Here is a 15,716-nt window from a genome sequence, read left to right as displayed (position 1 = left end):
GTTTAATTCCTCCTCTGATATATTTACAAAAACATATTGACGATTCAGAATGTTGCTTTTAATGGGAAGTTGTAAGATTTAGGTTTTAAATAATTTTGAATATCTCCGAAATTATCTCTAGTGTACAAGTGAAACTCGTCATGTGTTACTATTGTTTTTCTGAAAGGGTACATAAAATTCCATAGCGTTTGGTATATGGGAAATGATTTAAGTAATTCACAGGTTGGTGTGTGATTTAATATTGTCTGCAAAGCGTACATACTCGTGACTAGATCTGCAGTACGGGAGCACAGAGGCGACAGATGACAATTTCCCAGCTTGGGAACACGGTCTGTAGTGCAGTGACCCACGTTGTTATGTGATGTAATAGTGTGTGCAAATCGTACCTGCGCCTGACTAGATCTGCAATAAGGGGGCACAGGGACGGAAGATAACAACTTTTCAGTTTGGGAATACATTTTGCAGTGCACAAGGCAACTAACTCACATCTTACAGTTTCCTGATTGTCAGTGCATATGGCTACGCTATAAACAGTAATGCCGATGATAGACGTGCGTTCCAGTTCACCACGAAAACAGCGAGCGACGAGGGAAAAATCGTGAATTGCCTTTAATTTTTTGTGTCAGATTTCTGCAAATATTCTAACTTTAACTATTGGATGCGATTAACGTGTTTAATGCAATAAATTCAGTGTTGTTTTCGGGATATAAATGAAGTAGGTGGGAGAGAAACAGTTATCTTTACTGAAAAAAATGTCTTTTTTTTCTTTTTTTTAAAAAAAAGAACGTTCTGAGCCAACTGCAAACTCAGCTTCTGTTTATTCTGGAGATATCCCGGAGTCCCGTCAAATTTAATCGATCATTGTTACCACAACCTGCGTCTGCAGCTGGAGAATTTTCCTTTCGGAAACATAAATGACTTAAAGAAGAACCCTGTACAAGACAAGAGAACGCCTTGGCGTCGTTAGAGACATGCAGATAAAATTTTTTTCCCAATATTATAACTCTGCTCCAAATTCTAGTCACCATCCCAGTTTCAACACAAACACTAGAAAGAACATTTTCGACTTTAAAACGTTTGAAAACCTACCGAAGGAACATTATAAATCAAAACAGAGATGTGCATCGCAGCATTCTACCTTGATCCAAAGGAAATAGTGAATCACATTTCCAACCTGCCTTGACAGATAAATATTTGCTAAATGTAAGTGGAACCAGGTATTCTGCGATTGAGTATTTGCTTAGTAGCAGTAAAATTAGTGCTGAAATTCAGTAGTAATAATTGTGTTCTTATAAAATCTAGAAAGTACCCCCACCCCAAAAGTCCTGAATACGCCCGTGATCTGAACTCGGTCATATTGAAGACGTCTGGGATCCAGTAGAGAAATGCACTATACGACCAGTATCCGTGATTTGCGGGGAGCGGTTGGGCGGTCTCAGATCAGGACGTCTTCGGTGTCTCTTGGAGTAGATACCACGTCGCGTCATCTGGGCGAAAGCGGATGTTAGTCACTTTTGCGTATTTGTGTCTAATTCAGTTGCCCAACATTATGCCAGTGTATAAACCGCCTTCAGTCCCAGAGAAGTTTAATTTTCTCATGTTCTGTGACATTTCGGGCCGTTTGGTTCCATCTTCAGGAGGAGAAAATCGTCAGCTACATTTCGATTTTATATTTGTGCATCGTTGCTTCTTGTAGCGTCAGCATATGTGTCCTGTCGCATACCATGCACAGCCCACACAAAATATTCTTTGATACTGTTTTTAGCGAAGTCTTCTTTCTCTGTTACAGATATGATGTCTGCAATAACGGCTCCAGCTATGTTTTTCTTATTCATAGACTGATTTATCGTTTTCTTCATTTATTTACCAACAGTTGTTCATCACTTACCGGGTACAGTGGGGATATATAATTCTGTCAGCTGTACGAACTGACTGATTTTTCGACTCAGTCTTTTGAATCGTTTGTATTTATTCATTTATTCATCAACTACATAGCACTACGCGACAGGCACAAAGAAGGAGCATGAATACTGAAGCAGATCAGATTTGGCGACCAGCTATGTGCTTCAGCTGAAGGTGATCCTGTAGCCTGTGTTCGAGCACGTGAATGTGCTGGCAACATCATCATAGGCGTAGCTGTAGGCATCAGGGCAGAGTCCCTTGAAGAAGGCAGGGTAGTTGGTTGGCCAAGTGGTGGACTGGCAGGTGTCAGGGGTACCGTAGGCGCCGCGACAACAATATTGGTCGGTGTTGAAGGCGAGACACGCACTCTTGCAAGCGACGACAGCTCCGTTGACCACCTGCTGCAGCTCTGCGGGACACTGGGCGTTCACGTTGGCTGGGCAGGTTGCTGGGTTGCAGCGGTAGTGGTCACCGCCGCCAGACACGTCGGTAGGAGTCATCTGCAATAGAGATGGTTGCTAGTGAGGCAGGGGCCACGGTTAATTCTCTCAGTGTGCTCTGTCGTTACATCTTCACTTCAGAAATAGATACGACGATTACAGTATCATCCGGATCACTTCCTTCCTCCACAATACAATGAAAGCTATAATTAAAATGGTTCAAATGGCTCTGAAGAGTATGGGACTTAACATCTGAGGTCATCAGTCCCCCAGACTTAGAACTACTTAAACCTAACTAATATAAGGACATCACACACCCATGGCCGAGGCAGGATTCGAACCTGCGACCGTAGCAGCAGCGCGGTTCCGGACTGAAGCGCCTAGAACCGCTCGGCCACAGCGGCCGGCAGCTGTTATTACTGTGAGGAGCTTGTCCGTAAGTCTGCTTTCCTGTACCCAAACCGCTTGTTTTAGAAAGGCCATGGAGAACTTAACGCATGCATTCATGAAAGCAACAGGATAGCGCGGAGTGGTACCACAGAAACGTCCCAGTCACACTCCGTAAGGTGTTTTGCAGAGTACAGATGTGGAGGCAGACGGCTGATAATCGCTGATTACGTGTATTCTTGCCACTCGGGAGTATAGGAATGTTGGGCAGTGGGAAACGCCTCGCAGTGTGAACTCACCGTGACGGGAATGTTGAAGCCGTCGACGAGACTGATGTCGTAGAAGTCGTTGCCGCCATAGCCGCCCAGGGTGACTTCGGCGAGCGTGACCGGAGGCACGCCGCCGGCGCCGTTGCACTGCAGCACTCCGCCGCAGTCTCCCGTCTGGCAGGTGCCTCTTCCGGACGCGTCGAACGAGCAGCCAGTGCGGCCCCAGAAGCGGCCCGCCCACGCGTCGTCCAGCTCGAGCGTCAGCTGTGTGACACGCCCACGAGCGTCTCATTTCATCTAGTTCATTACACGCTTACCACAACATTGCTGACCACCCAGGAAAACGTACACAATATTGAAATCCAAACAAAAAGAATCTCCCTTTTCGTTTGGATAGCCAGCTTTCGCAGTATCTATTATATATCACTGTTTATTTGCCCCCTCCCCCTGATTCTCTCTCTGTCACACACACACACACACACACACACACACACACACACACACACACACAGAGTGTGTGTGTGTGTGTGTGTGTGAGAGAGAGAGAGAGAGAGAGAGAGAGAGAGAGAGAGAGAGAGAGAGAGAGAGAGAGAGATGGATTTGTACTTAGAACCAATACATTCGCGACGTTGACGACACTTGCGACACACACGTAAAACAAAACGAACAAAAAAAGTAAAGCAAAGTTTTAACTAATACAGCTTGTATGAAGTGTTAAAGAAGTGATGTGCAAAGAACATAAATGTAGAAATAGTGTGTTCCGAAAAGTCGAAAAATCGTGAGATATGAAAGTACAACCACGTTTTTTCGACTTCAGTCTCAGCTATGAAAAAAAAGTTGCAGACTTCAGAAAATGTAAAAAATGGTAATAAACGTTGTAAATAAACTGTACACTCAATTCACAAGGAAAAGTTGTTTTTAATCCATAAATAGCAAAATGTAGTAACGCATAGTATACAGGCTGTACGGAAAGTCTGGGAACACTTTCAATTATTTATTACCCAAGAACCAAACATTGTACAGATATCATACTTATGTCGTTTTGAAGAGAAATCCTGATAGTTTTTTTTTTTTCATGTATACCGCCACAGCGTAGTTTGGTAATTTGCCGATAGTCAGCGCTAGTCGCAAACATGGCGAGTTCAGGTGCGGGCGAGCTTTCTGTGTGTTCAAAATGTCTCTGAGCACAATGGGACTTAACATCTGAGGTCATCAGTCCCCTAGAACTTAGAACTACTTCAACCTAACTAACCTAAGGACTTCACACACAGCCATTCCCGAGGCAGGATTCGAACCTGCGAACGTAGGAGTCGCGTGGTTCCGGGCTGAAGAGCGTAGAACCGCTCGGCCACCGCGGCTGGCTTTCTGTGTGTTGGAGATCGACAAAAACAAGTGTGCTACAGCTGTTCAACGGATATTTAGAATCAAGTACGGTAAGAAGCCACCATCAAGGAAGGCCATTTACCACTGGCACAACAAATTCCTTACGACCGGTTGCTTGTGCCCAGCATAGAGAAGCGGACGTCCCAGTGTGAGTGAAGTGAATGTGGAGAGCGTACGAGAGACATGTGCCCAGCAAAGAGAAGCGGACGTCCCAGTGTGAGTGAAGTGAATGTGGAGAGCGTACAAGAGACATTCATAAGGAGTCAGTAATGGCTGATGCCTCAAATGCTATCGGTATTTCCGTTCATCTTTCAACAGGATGGGGCTCCACCTCATTTTCATAGTGAAGTTCGTGGGTACCTGAACACGGAGCTGCCGCATCGATGGATCGGCCGTGCTACAGAAGGGGACAGCTGTTTCATGAAATGGCCTCCCCAATCACCAGATCTCACTTCGTGTGACTTTTTTCTGTGGGGACACGCTAAAGATCTGGTGTATGTACCGCCTCTACCACGTGATGTAGCAGAGCTCCGGGAGTGAATACGGGAAGCGATTGCCACAGTCGACGATGTGCCATGCTGCGACGGGTGTGGCAAGAATTCGATTACCGTATTAATGAAAATGCAATATGTCTGACATCTGTACAATGTTTAGTTCTTGTGCAATAAACAATTGAAAGTGTTCTCGGACTTTATGTACACCCTGTATAAGTGGAACCACCATTGATGGTTTGTAAATAAAAGCGAAATGTGTCTGATCCAGAGCTCTCTAAATTTGCAGTACTGTTTAGACGGAAAAAACAAGTAAAAATCGAACCCCCTTTATTTATTCTGCACTGGAATTTGAGATTTCTTTATTATGCCTTTATTTCGCTGGCAAGCTGGCATCGTTAGAGAGCTAGACCTGCAATGTACGCAGTACATGACTTGTAAATAGTGATAATAATAATAAAAATAATATCATCAGTAAATACTGATAGTACCGAAATTGTTATATGCTTCCATAAGTCAACTACTGTTCATATCCCAGAAACGGCAGCGCCATAACTCGACGTCAGGTACTAACCGAACTACCGGCAGCCATTTCCCATCCGCCGCCGTTAGGAGGAGCCACGCCTGCATTGCCGAGGGCGCCCACCCATATGGTCTCCCCGCGTTGGTTCTCGAACACAAAAGTTCTCCCCTCGCCCAAGGCGGCTAGAGCCAGCACTAGCAGCAAACAAGTCAGCGCGTTCATCTGGAACACAAGAGAGAGGCGATGTAAAGTCCAACCATAATATACTGTAGATTTTTTGTTTTATTTTTTAAACGCTGTCCTCAGTGACTAAAGGAACCACACGTCACTTCCACGTCAAGAATGGTGGCAGAGATGATCCACCTGATACCATCGATCTGTTATAAAGTCTTAGAATAGAGTTAAAACATAATGTGATATTTCGAACACAATGACTTTCTCTTCGCCGAGCAGTGTGGATTCGGAAAACACCGGTCTAGCGAAACTCAACTCGCGCTTCTGCAGCATTCTGAAAGCCAGTGAACAAGGCAAAAAAGTATAGGTAGTATTTCTTGACTTTTGACAAGCGTTTTACTCGTACCACACTAGCGCTTATTATTGAAAGTGCGGTAGTTTGCGTATCAAACAAATTTATGGCTGGACTAAGATTTCTTGATAGGGGTGTTATATTATCTTGGGTGGCGCGTCGTCATCTACTGGTGTACAAGGAACTTCAGTTATGCCTCAGCGAAGTGTTTTAGGACCGTTACTATTTATCTTTGCATCTGAATATCCTGGCTGACAATATTAATTGTAACCTCAGACTTTTTGCAGATGATACAGTTATCAATGATGAAGTGCTGTCGTTGAAAAGGTCCACAAACATCCAGTCGGATCTTGATATGATTCCAAAGTTGGTGGTAGATGAGCAATGTGCATTAAATGTTCAGAAATGTATAATTGTTTACTTCACAAAATGCGAAAACTTAGTATTCCTTCACTACAATATCAGTCAGCCGCAACTAGAATCAGTTAATTCATACAAACACTTCGTTATACAAATTTGTTGAGATATGAAATGGAATAGTTTCATCGGTAGGATACTGGGAAAATGCTGTCAGCTTGTAATGAATATTCGATACAGAACACCCGTGCCACCCAACTTAGAATATTGCTCAAGTGTGTGGGACGCGTAACAGATAGAACTAACAGGGGATATTGAAGGCATGCAAAGAAGTGCAACATAAATTGTCACAGGATGGTTTGGCCCACGGGAGAGCGTCGCAGAAATACTGAAACCTAAATAGGTAACTTTTGAAGGTAGACGTCACCTATCCCTCGAAAGCCAACTTGCAAAGTTTCAAGATCCACTATTAGTGAGGAATCCAGGAACACACTGCAGGTACCTACGTATTTCGCCTGTAGATACCGGGAAGACAGATTAATGTAATTACAACGCACACGGAGACATTTAGGCAGTCATCCTCCCACGGTCCCTAGGCAAATGAAAGGGGAAGAAACCCTAAAGTGTGGTACAATGGAAATTACTCTCTGTCACGCACTTCACATTTGTTTGCAGGGTATGGCTGCACGTGTAATTGATGTAAATGTCAGTACCTAGTATGATACTTGTCGTTCAGCGATCATGAAACTCAACACCTTAGGTGCATGTACTGGACATGTTTCACACTATAAGTTCGTTGTCAACAGTCTCGGCAGCAAAAGAGCAGGCGACATTAAATTAGTTTCGTCGGCATGCAGCTATTCGTGCGTGCAAATCATGCAGTCATTATTGCCCTGGATACATCCATGCGTAAGTACGGAAACCGGACAGCATACCTTAAAAGTGTAAACAGCGCTTGGCACTTTACAGAGCGTACTTTGAAGTAATTGGAATGTCTGCAGGGCGAGGTAAAGAGCACAACATCATTCAAATTTTTGTTTATTCTACCATGTTAAGCACATTAAATGGAAAGTATCAATTGGAGGAATGCTTTGAAGGTGACGTTGCTTAGCAAACTCCAGAACATGTAACCTAGTTTTCAGTGAGGTACTTCCAAGTTCTTTGTTAAAAGAAGTGTGTAACGAAAGACTCCAAATTACTTACAAAAAACTTTTAGAGAGAAGGAAGTCATTATTGGCAGGAATAAAAATAACAGACTATGATTATAACAGTTTATGCATCCACAAGAAGAACAATGAAAAATTATAAAGAAAATTAGCGTTTGCTATGTGCCTTTGGTGAAGATATCTCTGAATGTCTCTTAATGCAAAAAAATAAGTGAACTAACGTCAAATCACATTATTCCTTGAAGCTAAAGTTATTAAATAAAAATGTGAAATATCTTTAATAACCAAATTTTGCGAGGGAAAACGACTTCCCAGTGAAATATTAACGTAAGGGAGCGTAGAAGGATCTACAGCTACATCTACATGACTACTCTGCAGTTCACAATGTAATGTATGGCAGAGGCTTTATAGAGCCACTTTCAGACTTTCTCATGACCATTCTACACTCAAATAGTACGTGAGAAATTTTTTTCTGTGCGAGCTCTGATTCCTCTAATTTTATTACGATGGTCATTTCTCCGTATGTAGCGGGGAGTCAACCAAGGCATGTCTTTATCAAGTGACTAAGTTACTTCGCTACGCTGAAGGTATAGACTTTTAAATTACCCATCTTGGCAGCTGTTCGTGTTTAGAGTTCCGAAATAGTTACTGCAATTTCTTCGCTCAAGGAATTTCCGAAATCCATGTTTAGTAAATCCTCTTTAGTGGTGCTGTCGTCGATAACATTGTCATTACCGTCACGTAGTGAAAGTAGTGATTGTGTCTTGCCGCTGGTATAGTTTTCATGCGACCAGAATCTTTCTGGAATTTCTGCCAGATTACTTTCTAAACAGAGTTCCGTTGTGGAAACTATTTTAAAAGCATCTCTCATTGAAACGCAAAGGAGAAGGAACAAATCAAATGAAGTGCAAAGGAGAAGAAACAAATCAAGAAGACTTCGATCGAATTACATCAGGGAATATCTTGATTTGTCAGTGAAATAACAGAGGGATTGCAAGGAATGCAGAAAGACGAGGAGTGTGTCGTGCCACCAAAAGTCGGAAATTGCTTGATGGATCATTTCAACAAAACCGAATTCAGTCACATTTATTGTGCACAGAGACTACATTCTTGCAAATAAAGTAAAAAAAAAAAAATGCCGTAGAAATGGAGGAGTGTGTTGCGCAGAATTGTGTAAAAAGTTTAGGTCCTCTGACAAATACAGTCTATAAAAAAACAGAACTCAAAAGGAGATATTCCTGAATAGAGAAGGGGATGAGAAATGATGTTAGACAAAATCAATTAATAAGGAAACCAGCGCCGATGATCATGGCATGATTGAGGCATTAGTCTTAATACTAAACTTCATGCTGCCATCAGCAAAAATAATGTGGTATAAACTGAGACAGGCTGAATAAGAGCGTACACAATGAGGTAATTGAATTCTCTTACATATCTTAACTTTGTTTTTGGATTTTAGATAATGCTTAGTAATGTCTGACGAAAAGTGAATCTACAGCATTCAGAATGTAGACATTTCGCGTGCACTGCGACCCAGAATACAAATAAAAGAGAAGCTGATTGTGCGAGTGAGAAGTGATACTGAAAAAAAATGGTGAACGTGACATACATTCACAGACAACGATGGTCCTGTAGAACAAACACGGTGAGAGAGACGAAATTTCTTAAAATGCCTTTTAGGTAGCATATAACCGATTATATTACGGTAACGAAAGCTCGCTTGAGCCCGAGAGGCGTTAATGTCCCTCCGGAATGACTGGTGTGAACGACTGAATAATAATACATAAAGAAATTCTGTGGACCTCAGCATCCAGAGTAGAGTTGAATAGGCGCTCAACTTTTAGCAAAGACGTATTCGACTACATTTAGATAAGCTAGGGGTGTTTGGAAAACTCGTTCTCGTCAGACTGAGGGGAACAATACTGCGACCGAAGTTATTAAATGTGTGATCATCGTCAAAAAATCTCTGGAGGCTCCAACAGACAATCAAGTGAGAGAAGCACTCACCGTTCAAATATCTGTCAATTTCTGGTCATCTCCGTCAACCAAGGGGAGAGATGTGACTTCATTGGTGATCTTGTGTCACCCGATACTGCAAACAGCGTCTTGCAAAATAAACTCTACCACTATCACCGAAAGTCGAGTATCTTGCCCCCACTTAATGTCTCGTTAACGGTCAGCTCGTTGGCACTTCCGCTGTGAGTACTTGAAGTGGCCTCTTGCTGTATGGAACCGATTAGCGCCCAGCGACCACGTATTGTTTTATTTCCGAGTGCGGTGTGAACACTCTGCAAACAGCACTAACCAAAGTTCATGTTGAAAGCTAATACGTATGGACTGTGGGTATCGTTAAATGAGATTCTGTGTCGTCCTGTTAAAAATCCCCAGTCGAGGAACATTGAAAGCACCACAGATTCTCAAGAAACTGTGCAACAATATTATCTGTCCTTCCTTCAGACCCATGTTACGTAACATAATAGACAGATGCGCACTCACATTCTCGTTCCAGCTGTTTCCCATATAATTCTGACAAAGCCATTCTTGACAATGCGAGACTATATGTGATGATTTGAATCAAAACCAACAGAGTGTATGCTACCTATATCTCTTGTAGAAGTTGTGTTCTGTTTTTTTTTTGTAGGAAGTGGAATATGGGAGCAATTAGCGTTCGTTGCGGTTAATGTGTCCATTCGATATCATCTACATCCATACTCCGCAAGCCACCTGACGGTGTGTGGCGGAGGGTACCCTGAGTACCTCTATCGGTTCTCCCTTCTATTCCGGTCTCGTATTGTTCGTGGAAAGAAGGTTTAAGCCCGTACCGAGCTACTGAGCGTCTCTCCTGCAGAGTCTTCCACTGGAGTTTATCTATCATCATCATTACTAAATGATCCTGTAACGAAGCGCGCTGCTCTCCGTTGGATCTTCTCTATCTCTTCTATCAACCCTATCTGGTACGGATCCCACCTGCTGAGCAGTATTCAAGCAGTGGCCGAACAAGCGTACTGTAACCTACTTCCTTTGTTTTCGGATTGCATTTCCTTAGGATTCTTCCAATGAATCAGTCTGGCATCTGCTTTACCGACGATCAACTTTATATGATCATTCCATTTTAAATCACTCCTAATGCGTACTCCCAGATAATTTATGGAATTAACTGCTTCCAGTTGCTGACCTGCTATTTTGTAGCTAAATGATAAGGGATCTATCTTTCTATGTATTCGCAGCACATTACACTTGTCCAAATTGAGATTCAATTGCCATTCCCTGCACCATGCGTCAATTCGCTGCAGATCCTCCTGTATTTCAGTACAATTTTCCATTGTTACAACCTCTCGATACACCACAGCATCATCTGCAAAAAGCCTCATCTGCAAAAAGCCTCAGTGAACTTCCGATGTCATCGACAAGGTCATTTATGTATATTGTGAATAGCAAAGGTCCTATGACACTCCCCTGCGGCACACCTGAAATCACTCTTACTTCGGAAGACTTCTCTCCATTGAGAATGACATGCTGCGTTCTGTTATCTAGGAACTCTTCAATCCAATCACACAATTGGTCTGATAGTCCATATGCTCTTACTTTGTTCATTAAACGACTGTGGGGAACTGTATCGAACGCCTTGCGGAAGTCAAGAAACACGGCATCTACCTGTGAACCCGTGTCTATGGCCTTCTGAGTCTCGTGGACGAATAGCGCGAGCTGGGTTTCACAAGACAGTCTTTTTCGAAACCCATGCTGATTCCTACAGAGTAGATTTCTAGTCTCCAGAAAAGTCATTATACTCGAACATAATACGTGTTCCAAAATTCTACAACTGATCGACGTTAGAGATATAGGTCTATAGTTCTGCACATCTGTTCGACGTCCCTTCTTGAAAACGGGGATGACCTGTGCCCTTCTCCAATCCTTTTGAACGCTACGCTCTTCTAGAGACCTACGGTACACCGCTGCAAGAAGGGGGGCAAGTTCCTTGGCGTACTCTGTGTAAAATCGAACTGGTATCCCTATTTGTCCACTCGGAGAGACCTAAAAACGTATTACCGGATGCATTTGTAATGGATCAGATAGAGAGTATTAATGCCAATTGCGATACAAATGGATGCACTCTGTGTGTAATTTCCGTGAGATACAAATATTCACTAACTTACCTCTGTACTGAAGATCAGTGCGGTGACAAGTCCAAGAGGCGTTTAAGCAATGTGAATACAGATCCCAAATATATAGGGTAGCCGCTAAGGTATGTTCGAGTGCAGCAAACAAATATCTCCTATTGTAGCACAAAACAGATGTTTTCCGTCGCGTCACGTCAGGGCCGCAGGTGGTCGTACAATGAGACGTCTCTGTATGTCTGTTACGCCCCCAAGTATGTCGTGTGGTCCATTACGTGCGCAAGAGGTGTGCCTGCAAGATGGTTTTGACATATTTTCCTTTGTACATTAGCGTCGTAAACGGTTCACTCATAACACCACTATAGTTACGTAATTTAAAGGATCTGAGTTAGGGAATTGATATCTTAAGAATATGAGAAACAGGTGTGTTTGTATTCGTTTTCAAGTGGTGTTTGCATGTTTAAGTTTTGTCGTCGATGGTTACCGAGCAGCACTGTTTCCTTACGTTTTGACTGCGTAAGCCACCTCTCCTGTTCACAGTAAGTGTAAAGAGCTTCCATACAAGGGTCCGAGCAAGCGTCGCAGTGTCGTGGTAATAATAATCGCTGATTTATCTTGGAGCCACAGTGCTGGATGCTTATCTCTAGCGTTACGTCGAACGGTAAGCATGACAAATAGATCTGTTAATCTACAATCAGATTGCTCTGGTAAAGCAGTACATGGCAAACATTTATTGAGCACCAGTACACGTTTCATTTTTGTTGTCTAGAGAGATGTCGGCTCTCCCCTACACAGCTTCCTCTCACACTTCTTTTTCACAGCGGTTCTCTCAGCCTTTAGATCCGATACACTTTCATAGCATCAGTGTGCTTATTTTACGTTTTTCAGATATTTTTTGATTTAATTGGTGTGCTGTAGAAATGTACTCAACGGCTTATAATATTCCGAAATAATAACATGTATCGCATCTTGTTACATGGTCTGTTTCCGTGTAATATCTTTTGGAGAATCATCAGATTTTTTCTCCAAATTTCAACTTCATCTGATTTCATTGTCACTGTGGCTTATGACTGATATTTCAACGTGACTGTAATACAATTTCCACACCTATCTGGACCGAGTGAAGTGGAGCTGTAGGTACTGCCTAGGACGCACTTTCAGGAAGGGCGGGATTCAAATCCCCGTCCGTCCGCCCTGCAGAAGTTTTCTCTAGTTTCTCTTAATCGATTGACGCAAATTCTTGGTAGTGTCTCTGGATAAGTACGAGACCCATTTCCTTCCCAATACTTGAAGGAACAGAGGTGATGCTTCCTAAACGGGACATCAAATTCCTATCATCTCATTCTCACATGTCTGACTGTGGGGGTCGCGGCATAGGTGACAATTTACCATTAGACGGGAGTGTCGTCTGGTGTCCCGAAGTTCTGACAGCTACAGTTCAGCCACGTTTTTCAGGTACAGTACCTGTCAGCGATGCTGTAGTTCCTGATTTAGCTGCTGATGAGTTGATGCTCCTCTCCTGTACGAAATATTTACAATAAAAATAATTTTTTTGACTCATGGTGCGCTGACAGATTTATGGCTACTGTTCCTACCGTGTTTACCTTTGCAAGTAACTTCGTAGGATGTCTGTATTTTCTGCAGTTACAGATTACTGGATATTAAGATTGTAAGTCGGAGGACGAGAATTAGATTTGCTTGTAAACCTCTCATCTGATATATAATCGAAACATTAACTCATTTGCAATTTTTCCAAAATTGTAGGCTGCTTTGAATGTTCAGTTAGTGTCCTACAAAAGTGACATTTGGTGCCCTCACACCAACAATTCCGTATTTAAATTGAGCTGCATCCGACCTATTACATTTGTCCAAGCCTACAAATACGACTGTGTTTCTATCAAAACCTTTGTTAGAGCGAAAACACTGTCTTTTTAGATACATAAGTTTTTAATGAGTTAACACCACCCATTTGCTTCATTCATAGCTCCGGAATAATACAGGTGATCCTGACAGGTTACGTCCATTAGAGGTAATTTCGAGATTCCTATGCAGATATAGTATAACATGTCACGGTCGCCACCCTGAATGGTTGCCTAAACCTAAAAATCTTATAAAGTCGTGAAAGTGGAGCCTTCCTCTCTCTTTCTTTCTTCAGGATGCGCAGTTTAACAAACTGTGGTATACAAAACAGTTGCGAACATTGTGCTAGCACAGCTGTTATGCTTTTCGCCACCGGCGGATGCAAAACTTTAAAGCAGCCATGAAGTGCGGGAGTTGGCGTTTTGTTGGTGGATAATTGTTACCTGCCGACTGGTGTACACCTAAAGTGTATATTAAACAAAGTCATATTGCATTGTCTGATTTTTTCGTTCTGCATTTTTGCTGTTACAGTGATTCATCTCCGAATACACTTTCTGAGACAGCATATCGAAGTGTTGAAGTACGTTACACCCTAAATGTATATTTTTTCTTTCACGAACGAAAGATACACGACTGTATGGACGTGATGTAAGAACAATGTTTCACTGTTGATCACTCATGGAGTACAGTAAAGGCGAAGTTTCAAGAAAGTAGTAGGGTCCACGTGCTGCAAATGGAAGACCTGCATTCATAAAAGCCACATTTGATTCATGGCAGAATGATCTTTTGTTTAGAGCATTATAGACGTTAAAGACGTGCGAGGAAGACGTCAAGAAATATATTTATCACTGTTAATTGAAAAAGGGGCTGGGAGTATTGTCATTAGGGAAGCAGTAACGGCAGAATTTGTCGTTTAGGAGAGCTCACTGACTTCGACCGTGTACTAGTCATTCGACATCTCCCGAGTAACAGTCGGAAGGGACATTTCACCCCTTCTCGATATGCCAAAGTCGACTACTGGTGATGTGATTGTGTTATGGAAATTCTTGGTAACAATAACAGCTAAATCAAGCCTAGGTAGACCTCGTGTATTGGCGCACAGAGATCGTCGAGCATTGCGGAGGGCAGTTGTAAAAAACAGCGTGAAATCAGCGGAAGGAACCACTAGTGAGTTGCAAAGTGCTGCCAGTAGCCCAGCTAGCTCAATGACTGCCTCGGGAGTTAAAAAGCATGGGGTAAAACGGCCGAGCAGTACCCCATAAGCCACACGCCGCTGTATTCAGCGCTGAGCCGTGCTCGAGGTGGAGTGGAGAACGACGCTGCTGGTCTGTGTGTGTCTGGGAACGAGTGATTTTAAGTGATGAATCGCGCCATAGCCTTTGGCAATGCGAGGGAAGGGTCTGTGTTTAGCGAATGCCTGGAGAACGTTACCTACCATCATGTGTAGTGGATCAGTGAGGTACGGAAGAGGCGTTCTCATGATATGGCGATGTTCTTCTGTTATTAAGCTGTGGTCCCTTACCGTGCTTAAGAAAAGATATGCTACTTACAGTAAAGGAACTATTTGCAGACGACGATTGAGTTTATCAGCATGATAATGCATAAAACCTCATCGGTGAAGCAGTGGTTTGTGGACAGTATTATTCATCAAATGGACTGGCGTGTCCAGAGTCCTGACCTGAACTCGGTGGTATGAGTTAGAACGTCGAGTTCCCTCAAGACCCCAGCGTCCAACATCACTATGTTCTATGGTTTTGGGTCTTGGGCTGCCATTCCTCCACAGACATTCGTACGTCTCACTAAAAGTGTCCCCAGCAGAGTTCAAGCCGTCATTAATGGCGAAAGGTGGACACGCCCCATTTTAATGTCCACTAGTAGGTCTCCAGATACTTTTGATCAGGTAGTGCGTACAGTACTTTTCTAAGTTTAGGCACCTACGTTCCTTCTGCGGAATGGAACAAAAGCAGTACCAAAACAACTCTCTTTTGTGGCTCATCAAGTGATTTTTAAGGCGCCGATTTGGAACTCCCTGGAAGATGAAAACTGTGTGCCTGGCAGGGCCTCGAACCCGGAACAGTTGCGTTTCGCGATCAGTGATCTATCGGTTGAGCTGTCCTTTCTTTCAAGGGTAACAGTCCGACTTGGAATGCAGAACAGTTGTGTGAAGTTTGGAAAGTAGGAGAGAGTTATTAGTGGAAGTGAAGTTATGAGGACGGGTTGTGAATCGTGCCTGGGTAGTAGAACCGGTAGAGCATTTTCCCGCATAAAGCAAAGGTTCTGGTTTCGAGTCTCAGTCA

At 42.9% G+C, this 15,716-nt stretch overlaps 2 protein-coding genes across 3 annotated transcripts in view; one reads left to right on the top strand and one right to left on the bottom strand.

Annotated features, from left to right (window-relative positions):
* Positions 1-15,716, top strand: part of LOC126088576 (angiogenic factor with G patch and FHA domains 1) — a 290,555-nt gene that overhangs the window by 255,734 nt on the left and 19,105 nt on the right. The window lies entirely within an intron of this gene.
* LOC126088577 (uncharacterized) lies at positions 1,950-11,683 on the bottom strand. The gene is made up of 4 exons (XM_049906773.1): positions 11,599-11,683; positions 5,447-5,617; positions 3,029-3,262; positions 1,950-2,402 (listed from the first exon to the last, which is right to left on the bottom strand). Exons 2-4 carry the CDS (start codon positions 5,615-5,617, stop codon positions 2,067-2,069), a joined length of 741 nt encoding a protein of 246 aa, XP_049762730.1. The 5' UTR covers positions 11,599-11,683; the 3' UTR covers positions 1,950-2,066.

Source organism: Schistocerca cancellata, chromosome 6, assembly GCF_023864275.1.
Source record: "Schistocerca cancellata isolate TAMUIC-IGC-003103 chromosome 6, iqSchCanc2.1, whole genome shotgun sequence".
Classification (NCBI taxonomy): domain Eukaryota; kingdom Metazoa; phylum Arthropoda; class Insecta; order Orthoptera; family Acrididae; genus Schistocerca; species Schistocerca cancellata.
The sequence above is the reverse complement of the archived record's forward strand: the minus strand, read 5'-3'. Positions and strand labels throughout refer to the sequence as shown.